The sequence below is a fragment of the Nicotiana attenuata genome, chromosome 3 (assembly GCF_001879085.1).
Source record: "Nicotiana attenuata strain UT chromosome 3, NIATTr2, whole genome shotgun sequence".
NCBI lineage: Eukaryota > Viridiplantae > Streptophyta > Magnoliopsida > Solanales > Solanaceae > Nicotiana > Nicotiana attenuata.
Genome location: NC_031991.1, coordinates 68,979,798 through 68,997,347, shown reverse-complemented (window position 1 = coordinate 68,997,347; position 17,550 = coordinate 68,979,798). Strand labels below are relative to the sequence as shown.

Here is a 17,550-nt window from a genome sequence, read left to right as displayed (position 1 = left end):
ATGAGTGTATATATTCTTATCAATGAACAATGAATCCTTACAAATAAATGGGATCCTTCTTTATATAATAGAGGAATCCTAAATAAGGTACACTCCTAATTATAGTAGGAAATCATATTAACATCTGATTAACCGCCGTGGATTGATCCGTTCCAATATTCACGCCACGATCCTCGACCAATCGCGGATATCTCTCCTTTTCCGTTATCAAGATATACCGATGTCACTCGGATCCTGTCTCTCTCCGGCCGCGATTGACGTTGACCTCGGTCCGAAAAGAGGCTTCGATTCTGATCTCGACGTCCTAACTCCTTTACGCGACATTCCCACCTCTATCAAAGAATGAAATCGGGTAGCCTTGATTTCTACGGTATACAGATAGTCCCCTAGTTTCTTAGAGTAAAATGATAAGAAACGACTTGATCCTCGATCTTCTGGATACCCCGATAATGATGTCATCCCCGTGATGTAAGCGATTGAGGCGATCGAAACATCCCGTCAGTACAGTTCCCCAAACCATTAATGCTTGTCGTGGACGGTCGGCCACTAGCACCACCGAATCGTCACGGTAAATATATAAATATAGGCTCTTTGGTTGAATCAAAATTTTACTTTCACTTCCACCAAGTTTTCTAAGTTTCTTACTCTCTTCATCTCTTCTTCACCACCTGTTGAGTCGACTTTGTTAGTATCAAGAACACCAAGTTTCACCTCTTTCCACTTCCTTCTACCTGAATTAATGGTGAAACCCTCCAAAAACGTCCCACAAAAGGAAAATACCTCTTCACCGCGGTCGGCCAATGATAAAACGCCAGTGGAGCCACGTATCGAAGAGTGCATTCCCGGGTCATGCGACCTTTCTTCTGATTTAAAAATTAAAAAGCCCTCTTCGATCCCTGGCCGCTGTGAGCCCATGTCGAGATACATATGCTCGATAACCGAAGGCGATCTCGAGAAGGTGAAAAAGGACTGCCACTGAGAAAACGCAGAGTTGGTGGTTCCTACACCCGAGGAGGATATAACTACTCACGTGGAAGGTTTTCTAAGTGTTTATACTTACCCTTTCACGCTAGGTCCCGTCGATCCCGCTATTATCGACTTCTGTGTCAATTCCAAATAACTCCTGGCCTGATACACCCCTTCTTTTGGCGTATTGTTACCTTGCTCTGATTCTTCATGAGTAAGGTCAAATTCGAATAACAATTAAACTTATATTGTGGTTTTAAGGATATGTGATTTTTGTCCAATACCAATTGATAAGCAAGAAAATAAGTGAATAAATTAGAGAATAAAATAAATCAAACCAATATGCTAGCCTGGTCTTGACCTCGACTTGGGGTAGTCTCGAGGCAAGATAGTAAGAATAGTAAATGATAAAGCAACTATGATGAACAGTAAGTGAAATAGCAGGAAAATAATGAGTGTATATATTCTTAGTAGTGAAATTGAATCCTTACAAATGAATGAGATCCCTCTTTATATAATAGAGGAATCCTAAATAAGGTACACTCCTAATTATAGTAGGAAACCATATTAACATCTAATTAACCGCCGTGGATTGATCCGTTCCCAGATTCACGCCACGATCCTCGACCAATCGCGGATATCTCGCCTTTTCCGTTATCAAGATATAATGATGTCACTCGGAGTCTGTCTCTCTCCGATCGCGATTGATGTCGACCTCGGTCCGAAAAGAGGCTTCAATTCTGAGCTCGACGTCCTAACTCCTTTACGCGATATTCCCACCTCGATAAAGAATGAAATCGGGTAGCCCCAACTTCTACCGTATACTATATTCATAATACACAAAGAAATAAAAAATTAGTAGATGATTTTTTTTCGATCTACCTGAATTTTGGTACATAAAGATCCGAATACCATCATTATGATTTTTTTTTATAAAAGCAAACTATTTTCGTACAAAAAGAAAGATGCAATTCATTACTGTTGTATTTTAAAAGTTAAAGAATAATTTTTATTGATTATTATTTTTAAGTAATTAGAATTAAAATTTATTTTAAAGAATTATACACTCTATACTAAAAATAGACTAATAATTTCTCGAAAAAGTAGAAAAAGAAAAGGGAAAAGAGGAAAGCATTTGGCGTGACGGCTCTACCAACTAAAGGCTGAAGCTTCATCTCCTCTAGCAGTCAGTCGGATCTGGGATCGGCTTTCAACTCTAATCTATCTGGCTTACAAACTACTAACAACTCTCAGATCTCTCTTCTCAGCTTCTCCTTCTTCCATTTCAAACTCAACTCCTCTCTCTTTCCTTTCCCTCCATTTCTTCCCTCCCTGCAACTCCTCCTTCTATTCTCTTTCCCATTTCTCTCTCTATCTCTTTCTGTTTCTCTCTCTAAAGCTCTTACAAAATGGGATTCAAAACTCATATGACAAGTTAAATTTCCAAATTTTAACTCTAATTTGTAAGTGGATTTGCTGTTGATTTTGCTTCTTCACTCTCTCTACTTAAACCCTAAATGCATGCAACCCTTTCTTCAAATCCTTATTAAACCTCTGTTTTTTCCAAATTCATTTGCAGATAGTTGAAGCTTTGGAACCAACAGATATCTCTACTCTGTCTCTCATGAATTTTCAGGTATTTATCATTACAACTCTTACTCTTATGGTACAAATTATAATTTTCTTTTAAGAATTTATTAAGTATGAAATAGGCAGGAAGAGTAAGTGGGAAAACTGGAGCTGGGAATGTGATGGATTGGAGTGTTAACACTGCTTATAAGACCTTAAAAGGTACACTTTTAATCCACTATGATCTTGCATGCATTTTCTTTATCTGGCATTTTCTTTCTTATGATAGTAAATATGTTCATTTTGCTTAGAGCATTCTGAATACAATAACAGAAAGGAACTTGCTTCCTTATTTTTATCAGAAAATTGTACATAATTCTGAATTTAGCAGTGGATATGCAAGATTCATATACCAACCCCAATTGATTTGCGATTAAGACTTGTTTCTGTTTGACCTCCTTTGGCTTATTGCATATTCTATGTTTATATGATCCTCTTTTTTATCGCTCTCCCACGAACAGAAATGGAACCCAAATCCCTTGCCGTCGTGGAAGCTACAAGTGCAATCCTTCCAAACGTAGAACCTATAGATATGGGGATGGGGACTTCAGAGAAAGGAAATGCTGCTCCTATAACAAAACCAAGGAAAAAGACCATGACATCAGTGTATCTCAAGTACTTTGAGACAGCTTCAGATGGGAAAACTAGGAGATGTAAATTTTGTGGACAGAGTTATTCGATTGCAACTGCCACAGGTAACTTATTTCCTCCTCTCAAGTGAGAGAAATGCATAATTTTCATGTGAGCCTCTAGAAACTAGAATCAACTCCAATTTCAAACTAAAGAGGTGAGGGGTGTGGTGAAAAAAAAAATTGGTTACATCAAATGTGATCTGCAGAATCGGGATTATGGAAATACTATTCCAAATATTGGTGAAAAGTTCTTACGATGATCATGCTTAATACGGATATTAGGTAGTATCTGTAGACCGTGACGTTCTTCTTCCTTTTTGTAAGGCAACTTGGGAAGACATCTCAGCAATCGCCATCCAGGATATGATATAACAGTTAATGTTGCCACTCCTGCTCCACAACCAGTCACTATTCCCAAGAAGCTTCAACCTCAACCTCAACCTCAATCTCAAGCCATAATACCTCAGTTGGAGCTTGATCATTTAAACTGGTTGCTCGTTCAGTGGCTTATTCTCTCATCTCTACCTCCTTCTACATTGGACGAACATTGGCTTTTGAACTCCTTTAAATTTCTCAACCCAACAGTAAAATTGTGGCCCAGAGACAAGTTCCAAACAGTACTTTGTGAAGTTTTTAGAAGCATGCAGGAAGATGTAAGGGTGATAGTAGACCAAGTTTCTTCCAAGGTCTCTATAACTCTTGATTTCTGGACATCTTACGAGCAACTCCTCTATATGAGTATTACTTGCCAGTGGATTGATGAAAATTGGTATTTCCAGAGGATGCTCCTTGATGTTTGTCACATATCTTCTCCTTGTGGGGCTGCTGAAATTGCTCATGCTCTACTAAAGGTCCTTAAGACGTATAATATTGACAACAGAGTTCTCTGTTGCACCCACGATAATAGTCCAATTGCACTGCATGCATGCCATACACTCAAAGAAGACATGGACAACCAGAAAATGAGTTCCTTCTACTACCTACCATGCGCTGCTCATACTCTGAATTCAATCATAAATGATGGACTAAGATCTACGAAGTCGATAATCTCCAAAATAAGGGAGTTTGTCTTAAAGATGAACACATCTTTGGAGATTTCTCAGGATTTTCTTCAATGTTGCAATGCTTATCAAGAAGGCAATTGGAAACTTCCTCTTGATGCCTCGCCTCGTTGGAGTGGCAATTATCAGATGCTAGACATTGCGCGGAAGGTATTCTTCTTTATTGTTAAATTTTTCTCTTCAATCTCAAGTTACTGGCTGATTGTGAAAATACTTAAGAACAATATAAGAACATACATCTAACTTATATATATAATCAAGAACAAGATTCTCGACATTGCATTGATTTGTTCTTTCTTGTTAAATGTGCTCCTCAATCTCAAGTTACGAGCTCCCAGTAAAATTTTTAAGGACAAGATTAAAAGGTTAAAAACATACATCGAACCTGTATTGTGATTGGACTGAAAATAATATCATTCACTAACATCCAATTTATGATTGGATATCCGTTAGTTACTAAATTGTGCACAAGACACGTAGATATGGCAACATTATTGAGTTATGGGCTGATTTCTTACCAAATTGTGCACAAGACACGTAGATACGCCAACATTGCCAACAAATGCCTGATGGGCTGCTCCAATTAAACCACTACTTTGGTTATCAAAAATATGCCAACATTGTTGAGTTATGGGCTGATCATTTTGTTATTTACCACGACCATCTTAAGGAGGAAAGACGAACTGGATTTGAAAACTAGATTCTGCTTTTACATGTAGTCTACGGATCAGCAATGACCTACATTATATTTTGCCATGCAGGCAGGTAAATCAATGGAATCTATTATCCGGAAGTATGATGAACTAGGCAGTATGCTTCTGAACACTGCGGAGAAGAATGCTGTGAATATAATGCATGCATATTTGGAACCTTTCTATAAAACCATCAATGACATATGTACAAACAAAGTACTAACAGTTGGTTTGGTTCTTTTCTTCATGGATCACATTTCTGAAATAATTGCCGCTTGTAGAGACTCTCGACACAGCCCTGACTGGCTCAAGAGTGCTGCTGAAGAAATGGCTACAAAAGCCCGAAGCTATAACGACCAGGTTTGCAATGTTTTCACATATATGACTGCAATACTTGATCCAAGAATAAAAGTTGAGCTCATTCCTGAAAAACTCAACTCCGAAGATTACTTGGAAGAAGCCAGAAGCTATTTCATAAGAAACTATTCCACCAGTCATTTTTCTGCTATCACCAGTCCCTACGCTGCACAGGAGCTAGAAGATGGAGGGAGCGTTTCTTTTGCAGAAGAAATTGCTCGTAAGAAACGTAGGTCAAGCATGTCCTCTGCCACAGATGAGCTCACTCAATATTTATCAGAGCCTCCCGCTCCAATACCAACAGATGTCTTGGAATGGTGGAAGGTGAACAGTACGCGCTACCCACGTTTGTCGGTGATGGCTCGGGACTTTTTGGCTGTACAACCAACTGCATTGGCGCCTGAAGACCTTTTCTGCAGCAAAGGTGATGAGATAGATAAGCAGAGATTCTCAACACCCTATGAGAGCACCCAATCTTTGCATTGTGTAAAGTCATGGATGCAAGGGGGATTTAAGTTGAAGTATAAATCAACTGAAATTGATTATGAGAGGTTAATGGAATTGGCAACTGCTACAGCAGCTGAAAATACTACAACAACTTCCGACAACAAACAGAAATCATGATAGTTTTTTGATTGATGAAACTGAAGGACCAAATTGAGACCATAGACTGGTTGATAAACTTCCAACCAGAGGCCAAACTTGTGTTCTATGTAATATGTAGATCTATCATATGTTAGTGTACAGGTTTGAATAGAGAGAAGCCTAACCCAAGACAATGAATTTATGTTCTTAGGAATTAGGAATTGTGGTGCCTGTGTTTCAACATAACAATTTTTTCTTCAAGTCCTGGTAACAGTGTAGTGGCTATCAAAATTCATTAACTGAGTCTGAATTAGCAGCTACTTTAGTTTCAATGTGCAAACTGGAGCATGAACTTTTCTTTATGTGTATAAAAGCATGAACTTTTCTTTATGTGTATTTTATCCTTTAACCAGTGATGTTGCGTCGCTCAAGATGCAGAAATCTGATACAAAGACGTAATTATGATACATAGGAAACCAGTTAAAATACAAAAGTCCATAATTAAACTTGTTGTATGCTCTTTTAACTTTATTTTCCCTTCTTCCTTTCACCTTTTCTGTTTTCAGACAAGGATGATCATGTTGTCCAAGAGCTACAGAATGCCTAAAAGAAGAACAAGGTTGAAGACTCTAATTAGCCAAGCCGAAAGAATGCAAATGTCAATGAATCAGACGTATCGAGAAATATGGTAAAGGACATGAGAGTACAAGTTACAGAAAGTGATGAAGGCATAAGTAAGCAGAGTTCAACTTGCTTCGTGCCAAGGTCAGTGAACATGTCGAGTGACTCTTGTGTGACATCAAAGGAAGATGATGCCAATCAGCGACTTGATAATGGTAAGTTTGCTTGCATCCAATAATTCTACCAGATATTTGCTACCTCCCACAGAAGAGGTATTAGGTAATTCTATCCCCCAAAAGTTTACACAAATAAAAGAAACTTACCTAGTATTTTTCGTCCATTGAAATTTGAACCTGACACTTAAGATTTTGAACTTACTTAATTGACCACTAGACCACTATCTCTAGATACCAAAACTTGCAATCATGTGTGCTCAATGTAGATGTGGCAGACTAAACAAGCACGTCTCTCTCCCTACAAATGATTCTTTTAGACATTGGAATTCACCTTTGGCTTCTTGAATATTTTATCGTTGCGAGGTAGTTTAATCTACGCAGTTACTTCCCCTAGTTTTGTTTGGCCATTCAAATTTAAACATGTTACTCGATAAACTCCGAGCTTTGTTTGGCCATTCAATATAAGTATACTATTTTGTTTAATTTTATATGATACTTCTTTAAAATATATTTCAAAAGGAATGAGATAACTTTTATTATTAAAAAGGTTAACATTAATTTTTTTTATTTTAACCTTAGTGTTGTAATTTATAATCATAAAACTATTATATTTAAAGTCAATTTTTTTTTAAACATGTCCCTAATCAAATTCTTAGGAATACATCTGGTTAAAACTTGAGCATATCAGCCGTTAAACGTTCCAAATATGAATCTGCAAGAGAAAAGGTCCAAATCTCTCCCACTTTCCCAAAGCATATCTATGAGTGTTCCCTCCTCCCCACGTGTGCTCTTGCATGTAAACGCAACCTTCAACTTCCTCACACGTGTCACATTACCCCATCCTTTTCTCCGGTAATCCTCTTCTTAACTTCTTCTATATTTAATTTCCTCTTAAAGAAACTCTCCCATTTTTTCCTTCAGACAAACAGTACGGTCGATTTCTTCTCCTCTTAACAATGGCTGAACAACAACCAAGCTACGGTCGTCCACAAAGGCCACAAACTAGATCCGCAGGTTTCAACAGCAACATGACAACCCCTTCGTTTCTCCGAAAATTACAAGAACATGTCCCAAATTCAACCCAACTTGTCGGATTCTTGACCCTTATTATCTCCGGGGCAATCTTGCTCCTTCTCACTGGCTTAACTCTTACGGCTATTATTCTGGGTCTTATTTTCTTCACGCCTTTGGTCCTTATCTCTAGCCCCATCTGGGTCCCTGTGGGTACTGTTCTATTCATAGCCATTGCTGGATTCTTATCTGTCTGTGGATTTGGGGTCGCAAGTTTGGCGTCTCTCTCTTGGCTGTATAGGTATTTCAGGGGATTCCACCCGCCCGGTTCAGACCGGGTTGATTACGCGAGAAGCCGGATTGCTGATACGGCTAGCCATGTGAAGGATTACGCTAGAGAATACGGTGGGTATCTTCATAGTAAAGTGAAAGATGCAGCTCCCGGTGCTTAATTGAACCGCTCAACAAGCCGCTCGAATCGGATTTTTTTTCCTCGATCATGCATGTTACTTTTAGTAACGGTTTTGAATTTTTTTTTAATATCAATCGGATCTCTGTAATGTTCTTATTTTAAGAGAATGCAGTGATGTTCTTTGAGAATTATTCAAGGTGGATTTTAAATTTTTTGTTAATCTGGAATTTCACATGGGTAATAGGAAAATCCTAGGGAAAACAATATAATGTTTTATTACTCCCTGGTCCAAAATAAGTGATTTTTTTGGATATTTTCACACAAATTAAGAAATCCACCTTTTAGCATTAATTATCAATAAAATTGACCATATTAAATTCTACTATCTCACATAAATACTCCTAACACATATTTCAACATCATTTATTTCAAGGACAATGCAGGAAAACAATAATTAATTCATTCTTGAAATCTGAAAAAATTATTTATTTTGGATCACAAAAAAAAATTAAAAAATTATTTATTTTGGATCGGAGGGAGTAATTTTTTATTATATTTATTGCAATCCAGTATCCTCAAAGCTTATCAACAATGTGGCAATTTTTTTACACGTATCCACTTATAGGTGGGGAATCGTTAATGATATAGACGTGTACGGTAGTAATTTTATTATAACGAATTATAGAATGGGAATGTTCCACACGTGGCATCTCGGTATTTCACAGCTACTTAGGGCCGGTTAACTCTGCGCATCAAGCTAATTAATTAGTTCATCCCTCACCATCGCATAATTTTGTTCAGCAGTTAGTGAGTAAAATATTTTTGTATAAACTAGTTCATCAAATACATAGAAAGAACAATAATTCGAAAACTAGATAGCACACAAATATTTACATTGTTGTGTATTTAGAATATAAATATTATCGAGTACTGAAGCAAATAATAAGTCCCTCACAAGTTGAAAATTCAAAAATTAAAGTTTAATAACCCTCGTGAAAAAACGATTGATAAGAGAAATAGTTGGTCTTTGAAGCTTTCGCTAGGACTTGAAAGTGAGTCGAACTGGATCTTCTTGTGATTTTTCCCTTGGAAAATGGATACAGTATTCTCACATCAATTATTTGAACTGTTGACCAAATAATTATGCGGTTCATCAACTAAATTTCACAACTTTTCATATAACTATACTGTTATAAAACAATAAATGAAGAAGAAGAGTATTGCGGAGAAAGAAGGAGAGGGAATTCTTATTGAATTTGGGATAAATTACAACGGAATAGAACCCTCTATTTATAGAGAAAAAGTGACTTAGCCACCAAGTAACTAACCTTAAGATCTCTCTAAATTATAGACATTCACCTTAAATAGAATTCTATTTATAACACTCCCCCTTGAATGTCTATTCAACAGATAATGTGCCTCGTTAAAACCTTAACTAAAATAAAATTCAGTGGGAAAAAATTCTAGAGAAGGAAAAAGAGTACACATATCTAACAATACGCCTTTTGGTTGCCTCGTTAAAAACCTTGCAAGGAAAACCTAGTGGGACAAAACCTTTTAAGGGAAAAAGAGTACAACGCGTATTAACTCCCCCTGATGAGAGCATCAATTCACATCCTTAAGCATTTGCATTCTAATCTTGTGCACCATATTCATACATCTTTGGTAGAGATTTGATGAACAAATCAGGCATATTAACTTGAATGAATATATTGCACTTTGAAATCATCATTCTTGATAGAGATGAATTGTCTTCATATGATCTTGTTGGAATCGTCAGTTCAATATCTTTACATAGAGGTGAAGCTCTTGCTATCATATTATCATGCCTATAGTTATAGAAAGATACATTTGTGCACAAATTGCACTGAGGAAGTGGTACTTCAAGATCAAGAATTGTATATGCTTCAAGCAACTTAAATCCTTCATGGATTGTCATACAAGTTAAGTCATATAAGCCATATAGTAGACTTTAGATGCATTTCAAGTTTTCATGTCATGCTAGACATATAAGATATCGAAAACTGATTGCACATACCATTGACTTTATACTTTCAATTTCAAGTATTTGAACTACATGTTCAAAACTACATGTCTTTCATATGAAACCAATTCTACTTGAATTGTTTCTCTAGACTTAAGATCCTCATATATATTTAGCGCTATCATAGATGTCGTCAACGAACATTTTATATCGGTTCCAACCTTCTTTTTTTTCTTCATAAAGACATAACATAGAGATCTCTTCATTCATATATTCAGGTACCTGAATCTCTCATGAGATTTTATGAAGTGTTATGTCATGTGATCTTCTAGATCACTTGACTCCTTTATTATGATCATTTTGATCATTTGCTCATCTTCTTTATCAAGAAGTTTATTTGAAACCGATTTGTCTATATGCTTTAAGCGTACCATAGGCTTTGTCCTTCTAGGACTTATTCTAATAGGAGCATTTGCAGTGAGAATATAGTTACTTTCTTTGGGTCAGCAAACGCGTCTGGCATGCTTTGAAATATATTGCAAATGAATTATCCTTTTATGAACTTCAAGTTCATATTATTTTATTCGAGGATCTAGATGTATAAATGATAATTCATTCCACGTAACTTTTTCTCAAATGTTTTATCTTGTCTCCCCCTCATGTTAGAAAAACTAACTTGTTTTCTCAACTTTGAGAATTCACCTTTGTGCGTTATGGTATTAATCAAAATATACACCGCACATCAATAATAATAAGATGGGATTATTTGGTTCCTGACCCTGAACCACTTGTGAGGGGAGAATGTAATATACTTTCGTATGTAACCTATATCAATGTGATATAGATAACTTTGTTCTCATAAGCAATTGTTTAGATATTAAGTGGAGGCACTCAATAAATTATTTTGCTAAACCAATTGTGTTATAACCAACTTATCAAGATGAACTATCTTGAATAGAAAATCTGAAAATTATGCCCGAAATTAAATTACTGAGCAAGTTACCTCGCAAACACCAGCCAGGTTGCGGGTTAATAATAATCGCACATGTAACCATCTCATAGATGCATCTTATGTGGTATACATGGCAGGTGAATGGGTCCATATTCACCTTTAATATTTCAAGCATTCATGGGATTCAATCCCAATTTTAATTGGTCTATTAATTAATAAGAACAAGCAACATAAGAGAATTAGTAAAGAACTTTCTAGTTCTTTAATATTTACCCATGTGAATTCTCTTTAATTTTTGCACATCATACTCAAATTAATATGGCTAAACCAATTATGCCAACTGAATAAATTATCAATATTGATAAACTTCAGTTTACACCATGACGTATGCAATTATCAATAAACTCCAAGTTTATTATGATATGGGTTTTTATATCAATAAACATCCACTTTAGTGTGGTATTCTTTTATTTGTTTAGTACAAATTGGAGAATAAAGCGGGTAGATTTTCACATACATATTACCCCGTTGCAAATTGTAGTAATAAAAGATATTAAATCTTTCCTTTATTTATAGTCTCAATATATTCAACCGCTTTCGCTATACTTTGGAAAATGAATAAGTTTCTTTGAGACTTACTACAACACAATACCTTATTGGTAATCAATTGTGTTTCTCCAAAATAGTATAATTGGCTTTTGCAGAGTTCTCAATTAATTTTGTACTACCACATATCCATCAACATCCATATGGAGAATATCTCTTTTAAAGAGAAATTTATACCATTATGGTTATGGTCAAAATTATATGCAAGATATGTTTCTTGCATTAATGTTATTCTTTAATAATCACATTACCGAAATATTTTGGCGTGCAATAGGTACGTGACCAATGACCTCATGCCATAATAATGACATTATTTTCTTATATCATCTCAAACCTCCTTCTAGAGGTGAGTGTGGTATATTCACTACCACTAGCACGTTCATATTCTTCAAGAATGAATATGTATTCATAAATCAGATGTTGTCACATTCACATCATGAATGGACCATAATCATCTGTATGTGCTTTATAAAATCTCATGTCAAATCGATGACAAATATTACTTTCACAGAGTGAAGGATTATTTTGAGAATCCTTATTATTCTCATTATCACAATGATGACGATTATAATTTCGTCTATTGCCACGTCTACATCCATTGACACCTTCACGGTAATTATTTTGTCTTTTTGCAGACTTATCACATATTGCTATCACATTCTCTTAAGGGAATGAGAATGAAGCAAATTCAATGGGACGGGCTTTCACTTTTTGTCCTCACGATCATACATGACTTTGATCATGGCAAGACATAGAAATTTTACCACTTCGGGTGGTTATAATTTCTTACAAACTCCATTAGTTGTAATCAAAATTTATTGTCTTTGCTTGTATTTTAAAATTAAATTATAGAATAAAATAAAAAAATACGGTAAAATACTTACCTTAAATCCAGAATAATCATGAAGGAAATACATAGAACAATTGACAATCATTATGATCAATCCCAAAGATTCTACTCAATTAGTTAGAGTCTCGTGCTGATAACGTGTTATAAAACAATAAATGAAGAAGAAGAGTATTGCAGAGAAAGAGGGAGAGGGAATTTTTATTGAATTTGGGATAAATTACAATGGAATGGAACCCTTTATTTATAGGGAAAAAGTGACTTAGCCACCAAGTAACAAACCCTAAGATCTCTCTAAAATATAGACATTCACCTTAAATAGAATTCTATTTATAACAAAAACTATGTTTTCTCACGCAAAAATCATAAAACTTTACTAACTCACCCAAAAATCATAGTGACCGGAAAATATAACTTTTCAATAGTATTTTCTTATTCCACGATTTTTTATTTTTTATTTTTAATGTAATAAATAATAATCTAATTAAAATAAGAATGACCCAATCGGACACCCAATAGCCACATATATAAATTAAATTAATACTATAAGTGTATCTTTCAAAACATGATACTTCTATCTTTTATTTTTCTTTCAAGATTTCCATTCAAATTGGTGGAATTTTTGTTTTAAGCGCTCTCTAATTATACCTTTTATTTTAATTTTATTTTTGTGAGAATCTCAAGCATTCCAAACTAGGTTTTTGCAGGGGAAGGATCTCACTTTTAGTATTATTTTAATTTATATACATGAGTATTGGGTCAGGTTGGATTGGGTCATTCCTATATAAGGAGAATACATAAAATTGATAGGTCATCCGAAACTGATATTCGATAGCCAAAAAATATATAAAAATATATATTTTATGTATATAATACACATATATAAATATATATTTTATCGTTATTATTTTTAAAGAGAGACTAAATATATATATATATATATATATATATATATATACACTAACTATTTTGATTGAGTTAATATTTATTAGACTGAGAATAAAAAATAAAAAATATAATAAAATACTACCGAAAAATGTGTTTTCCAACGATTAATTTTGTGTGAGTAAGTGAAAGTTTTATAATTTTGTATGAGAAAACAAAGTTATATGACTTGGATGAAAAAAAGGCATACTTATATGATCTTTTATAAAGTTTACCCGCGGTTCATAATATCTTTCGTTGTTTTAATTATGTATAAAAGAGTTTCAAATAGATGGATCTGATTTTTTACCTTTGAATCAATTACATTTGACGACAAATTATATAACTGTTTACCCTTAAAAATGGATAACAATTAAATTTATACACAATTATAAGGATGTGTGAACCAATTCAATACAAGTGATTAATAACGTTAGATGAGCAAATTAAAGATAGAATAAACAGCCAAACCAGTAGTAGTGTTTAGTTTGGGCTCGGTTATGAGCTTAACAATTAACCTGCCTTCGGTTCGGAGCCAAACACTTATGATGAACTATGAGCAAAATTAAGGACTTTGAATCACTTTTAGGAGCCAGACCCCACAGTGTGGGATAATACTGGATATATTGTTGTGTTGAATCATTTTTAGGAGCAAAGAAAATAAATGTATATTTCCTTTATATGTGTGTTACCGCATCTGTTGAATAATAATCCCCCCCCCCTTCCCCCTTTATACAAAAGGGGGATTTTACCTTTGAATCAAATAGCTGGATCTTATTTTCACCTTTGAATCAATTACATTTGACGATAAATTATATAACTGTTTACCTTTAAAAATGGATAACAATTGAATTTATACACGATTTTAAGGATATGTGGACTAATTCAATACAAGTGATTAATAACGTTAGATGAGCAAATTAAAGATAGAATAAACAGCCAAACTAGTGGTAGTGTTGAGTCTGGGCTCGGTTATGAGCTTAAAAATTAACCTGCCTTCGGTTCGGAGCCAAACACTTATGATGAATTATGAGCAAAATTAAGGACTTTGAATCACTTTTAAGAGCCAGACCCCACTGTGTGGGATAATACCGGATATGTTATTGTTGTTGTTGAATCACTTTTAGGAGCAAAGAAAATAAATGTATATTGCCTTGATATGTGTGTTACCGTGTCTGTTGAATAATAAACCTCCACTTTATATAGCAGGGGGGTTTTGTCCTAAGCACAATTCTAAGAAAGGTAAAATCTTCCATTCGCTAATCACTGATTTGTTACCGATATGGGCCGAAATCCACGCCATGATATCCGATTGGGCACGGATATCACGGCCTTATGTTAATTATGTGCAGACGTTTGGTAATGATTTCAGAGGTCTTGGAATACGAACCAAATCCGGGGGTGTGGTCTCGATGGTTCTGAGGGCAGGTATTTTGTTCGGGCCTTGATGCGAGAGGCTCTTAGCTCTGATTTCGATTTCTTGCAGTTACGTCCTTGTTTCATTTGCCCTACCTGGAAATCGGGGTGCTCGTTATCCTCGGTTTAACCTGTATACAGATAGTCCCCTCGTTTCTCAGAGAGCAAGTATTCCGAAATAATGAGAAACGATAGATGTTCTCTGGTTCCTTCCTCCGTCCGTTACAACCGAAACGACGAAGAAGTAGAAATGTCCCATCAGTCGCATCGTTTTGACTTTGGACACGTGTCAACTATCGGCTAGTTGCCTCCGAATGCGAAGCGTCGCGTGCTTCCCCTATAAAAGCTCATATCCCCTGTTTTTTTCCACTGTCCGATCAAGCTTCTACCTTCGAATTCTCTAGCTATCACTAATTTCCTTCAAACCTTCATATGTTTATCCTTTATCTTCAAATTCTCATAGTTGTACTTGGGTTCTTACCCAGATTTTCTTCGAACCTTCATACTCTGTTCTTCAACCTTCAAACTTGTCCCTTCAAACCTCCATTCTTTTTCTTCAAGCTTCAAACTTTCTCAGATAGTAATGGCAAAAACATCCAAAAGTCAGTCCCTCAATAGGCTGCCTCTTCATCTTCCCAACTGGCCGCCAGTACTGAGGCGGTCGCTCCGAATATAGTTGTTCTCGAGATGGCTACTCCCGAAGTGGCTTCCACCGAGCCGACTGCCACGGAACTGCTTCTCGAGTCCCCTTGAAGATGTTTATTCCCGGGTGCTGTTCTATTGCGGATGACTTCAAGATCGAGAAACCCTCACCCAAATAGGACCGGGGTGAAGGAGCATCGAGGTATATGTGCTTCGTTACCAAAGACGTCCTTCTCGCGGTCCGAGAGGATTGTTAATGGGAACACAGAGACCTAGTAATCCCCGGGCCTGAGGATGCTATTACTATTCACGTGAAGGTGTATTTAAGTGTTTACACTTATCCGTTTACACTAGGCCAGGTAGTCCCTGTTATTTTGGATTTTCGCAAGACGTACTATGTGTGCCTCGGGCAAATCCAACCATCTCTATGGAGGATCGTGATCCTCCTCCGTTACTTTATGAATAACACCAAGTCTCGTCGGTTCACCATCGACCACCTGCTCCGTCTATACTATCCCCGAATTTTCCGAGGGGGACTAATCAATCTCACTCGCCAGGCCAGCAAGGCCCTCTTTTCAAGTATTGACAAAGACCGAGACCGAGGCTGGCAGGGGTGCTTCGTTCGGGTGAAGACCGAAGATCTGGTCCTTCCCAATTTTATGCAATTCTCCGAGAAGTGGAATATATCTCGTAAGTACAGCCCTTCCTAAGTGTCAATTTTTCTTTATTTTCTTTCTCATCATTCGTATTTGTGATCGTGCAGCTGTTGCCCGGGTTCCAAATGCTGTCCCCCGGTTTAAGGAGTGGATCAAAGGCATTTGCAAACAGATTTTATACTTCGAGCGCTCATAGTGTAAGATTTTGATGGGCCAGTGGGAGGCCTGTTCTTATGGTAAGGTTCTCCTTCGAATAGCTATTATCGTGTCCTTAACCCACATCAGACTAAACTTTCTTATTTCTTTTACATGTTTGCCGAAGACCACCGAGCTTAGGCTTTGGAAAGGGGAAGAGGACGTATCCTTGTCCGTTGATCCCTCTGTTACGCGACAGCCCGGGGCTGCCGCGGGGGAAAAGAAGAGAAGAAAAAAAACCTTCGGGCTCCCCGGGTCCTGGGGTGAAGCCAAAGAAGAGGGTGGCTCGCAAGCCCAGGAAGAGCACCAGCTCCCAGGTGCCAGACTTTGATTCGCTTCTCCGGACAGGGATGAGTCGGAAGAAGATGAGACTTTTATCGCCTATGGATCGACCCCTTCTGAGGAGCAGGCGACAACCGAGGGGGAGACTCGTGAGGCCGACATCCCTCAGACACGTGAGGTCGATATTGAAAAGGGGGTGGGACCCCCCAAGACGCCGGCTCCACTCCGAAGGAAGAGCCCGGTGTAACTGAAATTATGGGGACGCCCTCCTACACCGGGTCCATGCTTGAGGAGGCCCAAGCAGGAAAAGAGAAGTCCAATGAAGGGGTTGATGGCGCAGACGATCCCCTTTACTCTTTCTTTAATGGAGTGGACTCGTCTACTTTGGAAGATTTTTCTGGGCTGGGCAACCTAGAAGTCCTGAAGAAGGATACATCTTTGGAAGCTGGTGGGCCGAGCTTGAGCCCAAAATTGATTAATCAGTTTCCCGCTCCGAGTGTGGACCCCCGGTCGCAAGATATCGGTTATCCTTACTGTCCTGGAGGGTGCCCGGGTTCAATCTACTTTCGTGGGAGTAGCCAGCTACCTCCGATGCCTGGTGACCGAGGGGACCAGGCAAAAATAAACAAAGTGGACGTGCTGTGTCTTTTCAATGAGGCGCAACAGGCGCTAAACCAGGTAAGGCATCATTACGTCTTTTTGTATTTTACTTAGGTTTGGATATCTCTCACGACTTTCATTGTTTAGTAGGCCTCGGTACTTCATTGAAAGCTTCCTCCAGTACCGTGTCGAGGTCAATCAACTTGAGCTTGAGCTCAAGGAGCAGGCTCAAAAAAGGGATACGTACAAGATCCTCAGCGAGCAACAAGACGGGGTCATCAAGGACCTTCAGGACGAGCTGGAT

The 17,550-nt window shown here is 37.1% G+C and overlaps 2 protein-coding genes across 3 annotated transcripts; both read left to right on the top strand.

Moving 5' to 3' along the window:
• On the top strand, positions 2,099 to 6,252 carry LOC109224032 (putative AC transposase). Of its 2 annotated transcripts, none has more exons than XM_019388573.1 (6): positions 2,099 to 2,429; positions 2,546 to 2,602; positions 2,683 to 2,757; positions 3,057 to 3,290; positions 3,552 to 4,438; positions 5,050 to 6,252. In XM_019388573.1, exons 3-6 carry the CDS (start codon positions 2,718 to 2,720, stop codon positions 5,959 to 5,961), a joined length of 2,073 nt encoding a protein of 690 aa, XP_019244118.1. In that variant the 5' UTR covers positions 2,099 to 2,429; positions 2,546 to 2,602; positions 2,683 to 2,717; the 3' UTR covers positions 5,962 to 6,252. The 2 variants fall into 2 exon arrangements, with proteins under 2 accessions (XP_019244118.1, XP_019244117.1); XM_019388572.1 differs by having other exon boundaries at positions 2,679 to 2,757.
• LOC109224705 (oleosin 1-like) lies at positions 7,596 to 8,362 on the top strand. The gene has a single exon (XM_019389231.1). It carries the CDS (start codon positions 7,676 to 7,678, stop codon positions 8,180 to 8,182), a length of 507 nt encoding a protein of 168 aa, XP_019244776.1. The 5' UTR covers positions 7,596 to 7,675; the 3' UTR covers positions 8,183 to 8,362.

Excerpts from the sequence above, each read along its gene's own strand:
- LOC109224032 (XM_019388572.1), top strand. Across the intron at positions 3,291-3,551 it reads TTCGATTGCAACTGCCACAG|GCAACTTGGGAAGACATCTC; the intron begins GTAACTTATTTC and ends CCTTTTTGTAAG. Across the intron at positions 4,439-5,049 it reads TGCTAGACATTGCGCGGAAG|GCAGGTAAATCAATGGAATC; the intron begins GTATTCTTCTTT and ends TTTGCCATGCAG.
- LOC109224705 (XM_019389231.1), top strand. The coding sequence starts at position 7,676 with ATGGCTGAACAACAACCAAGCTACGGTCGTCCACAAAGGCCACAAACT.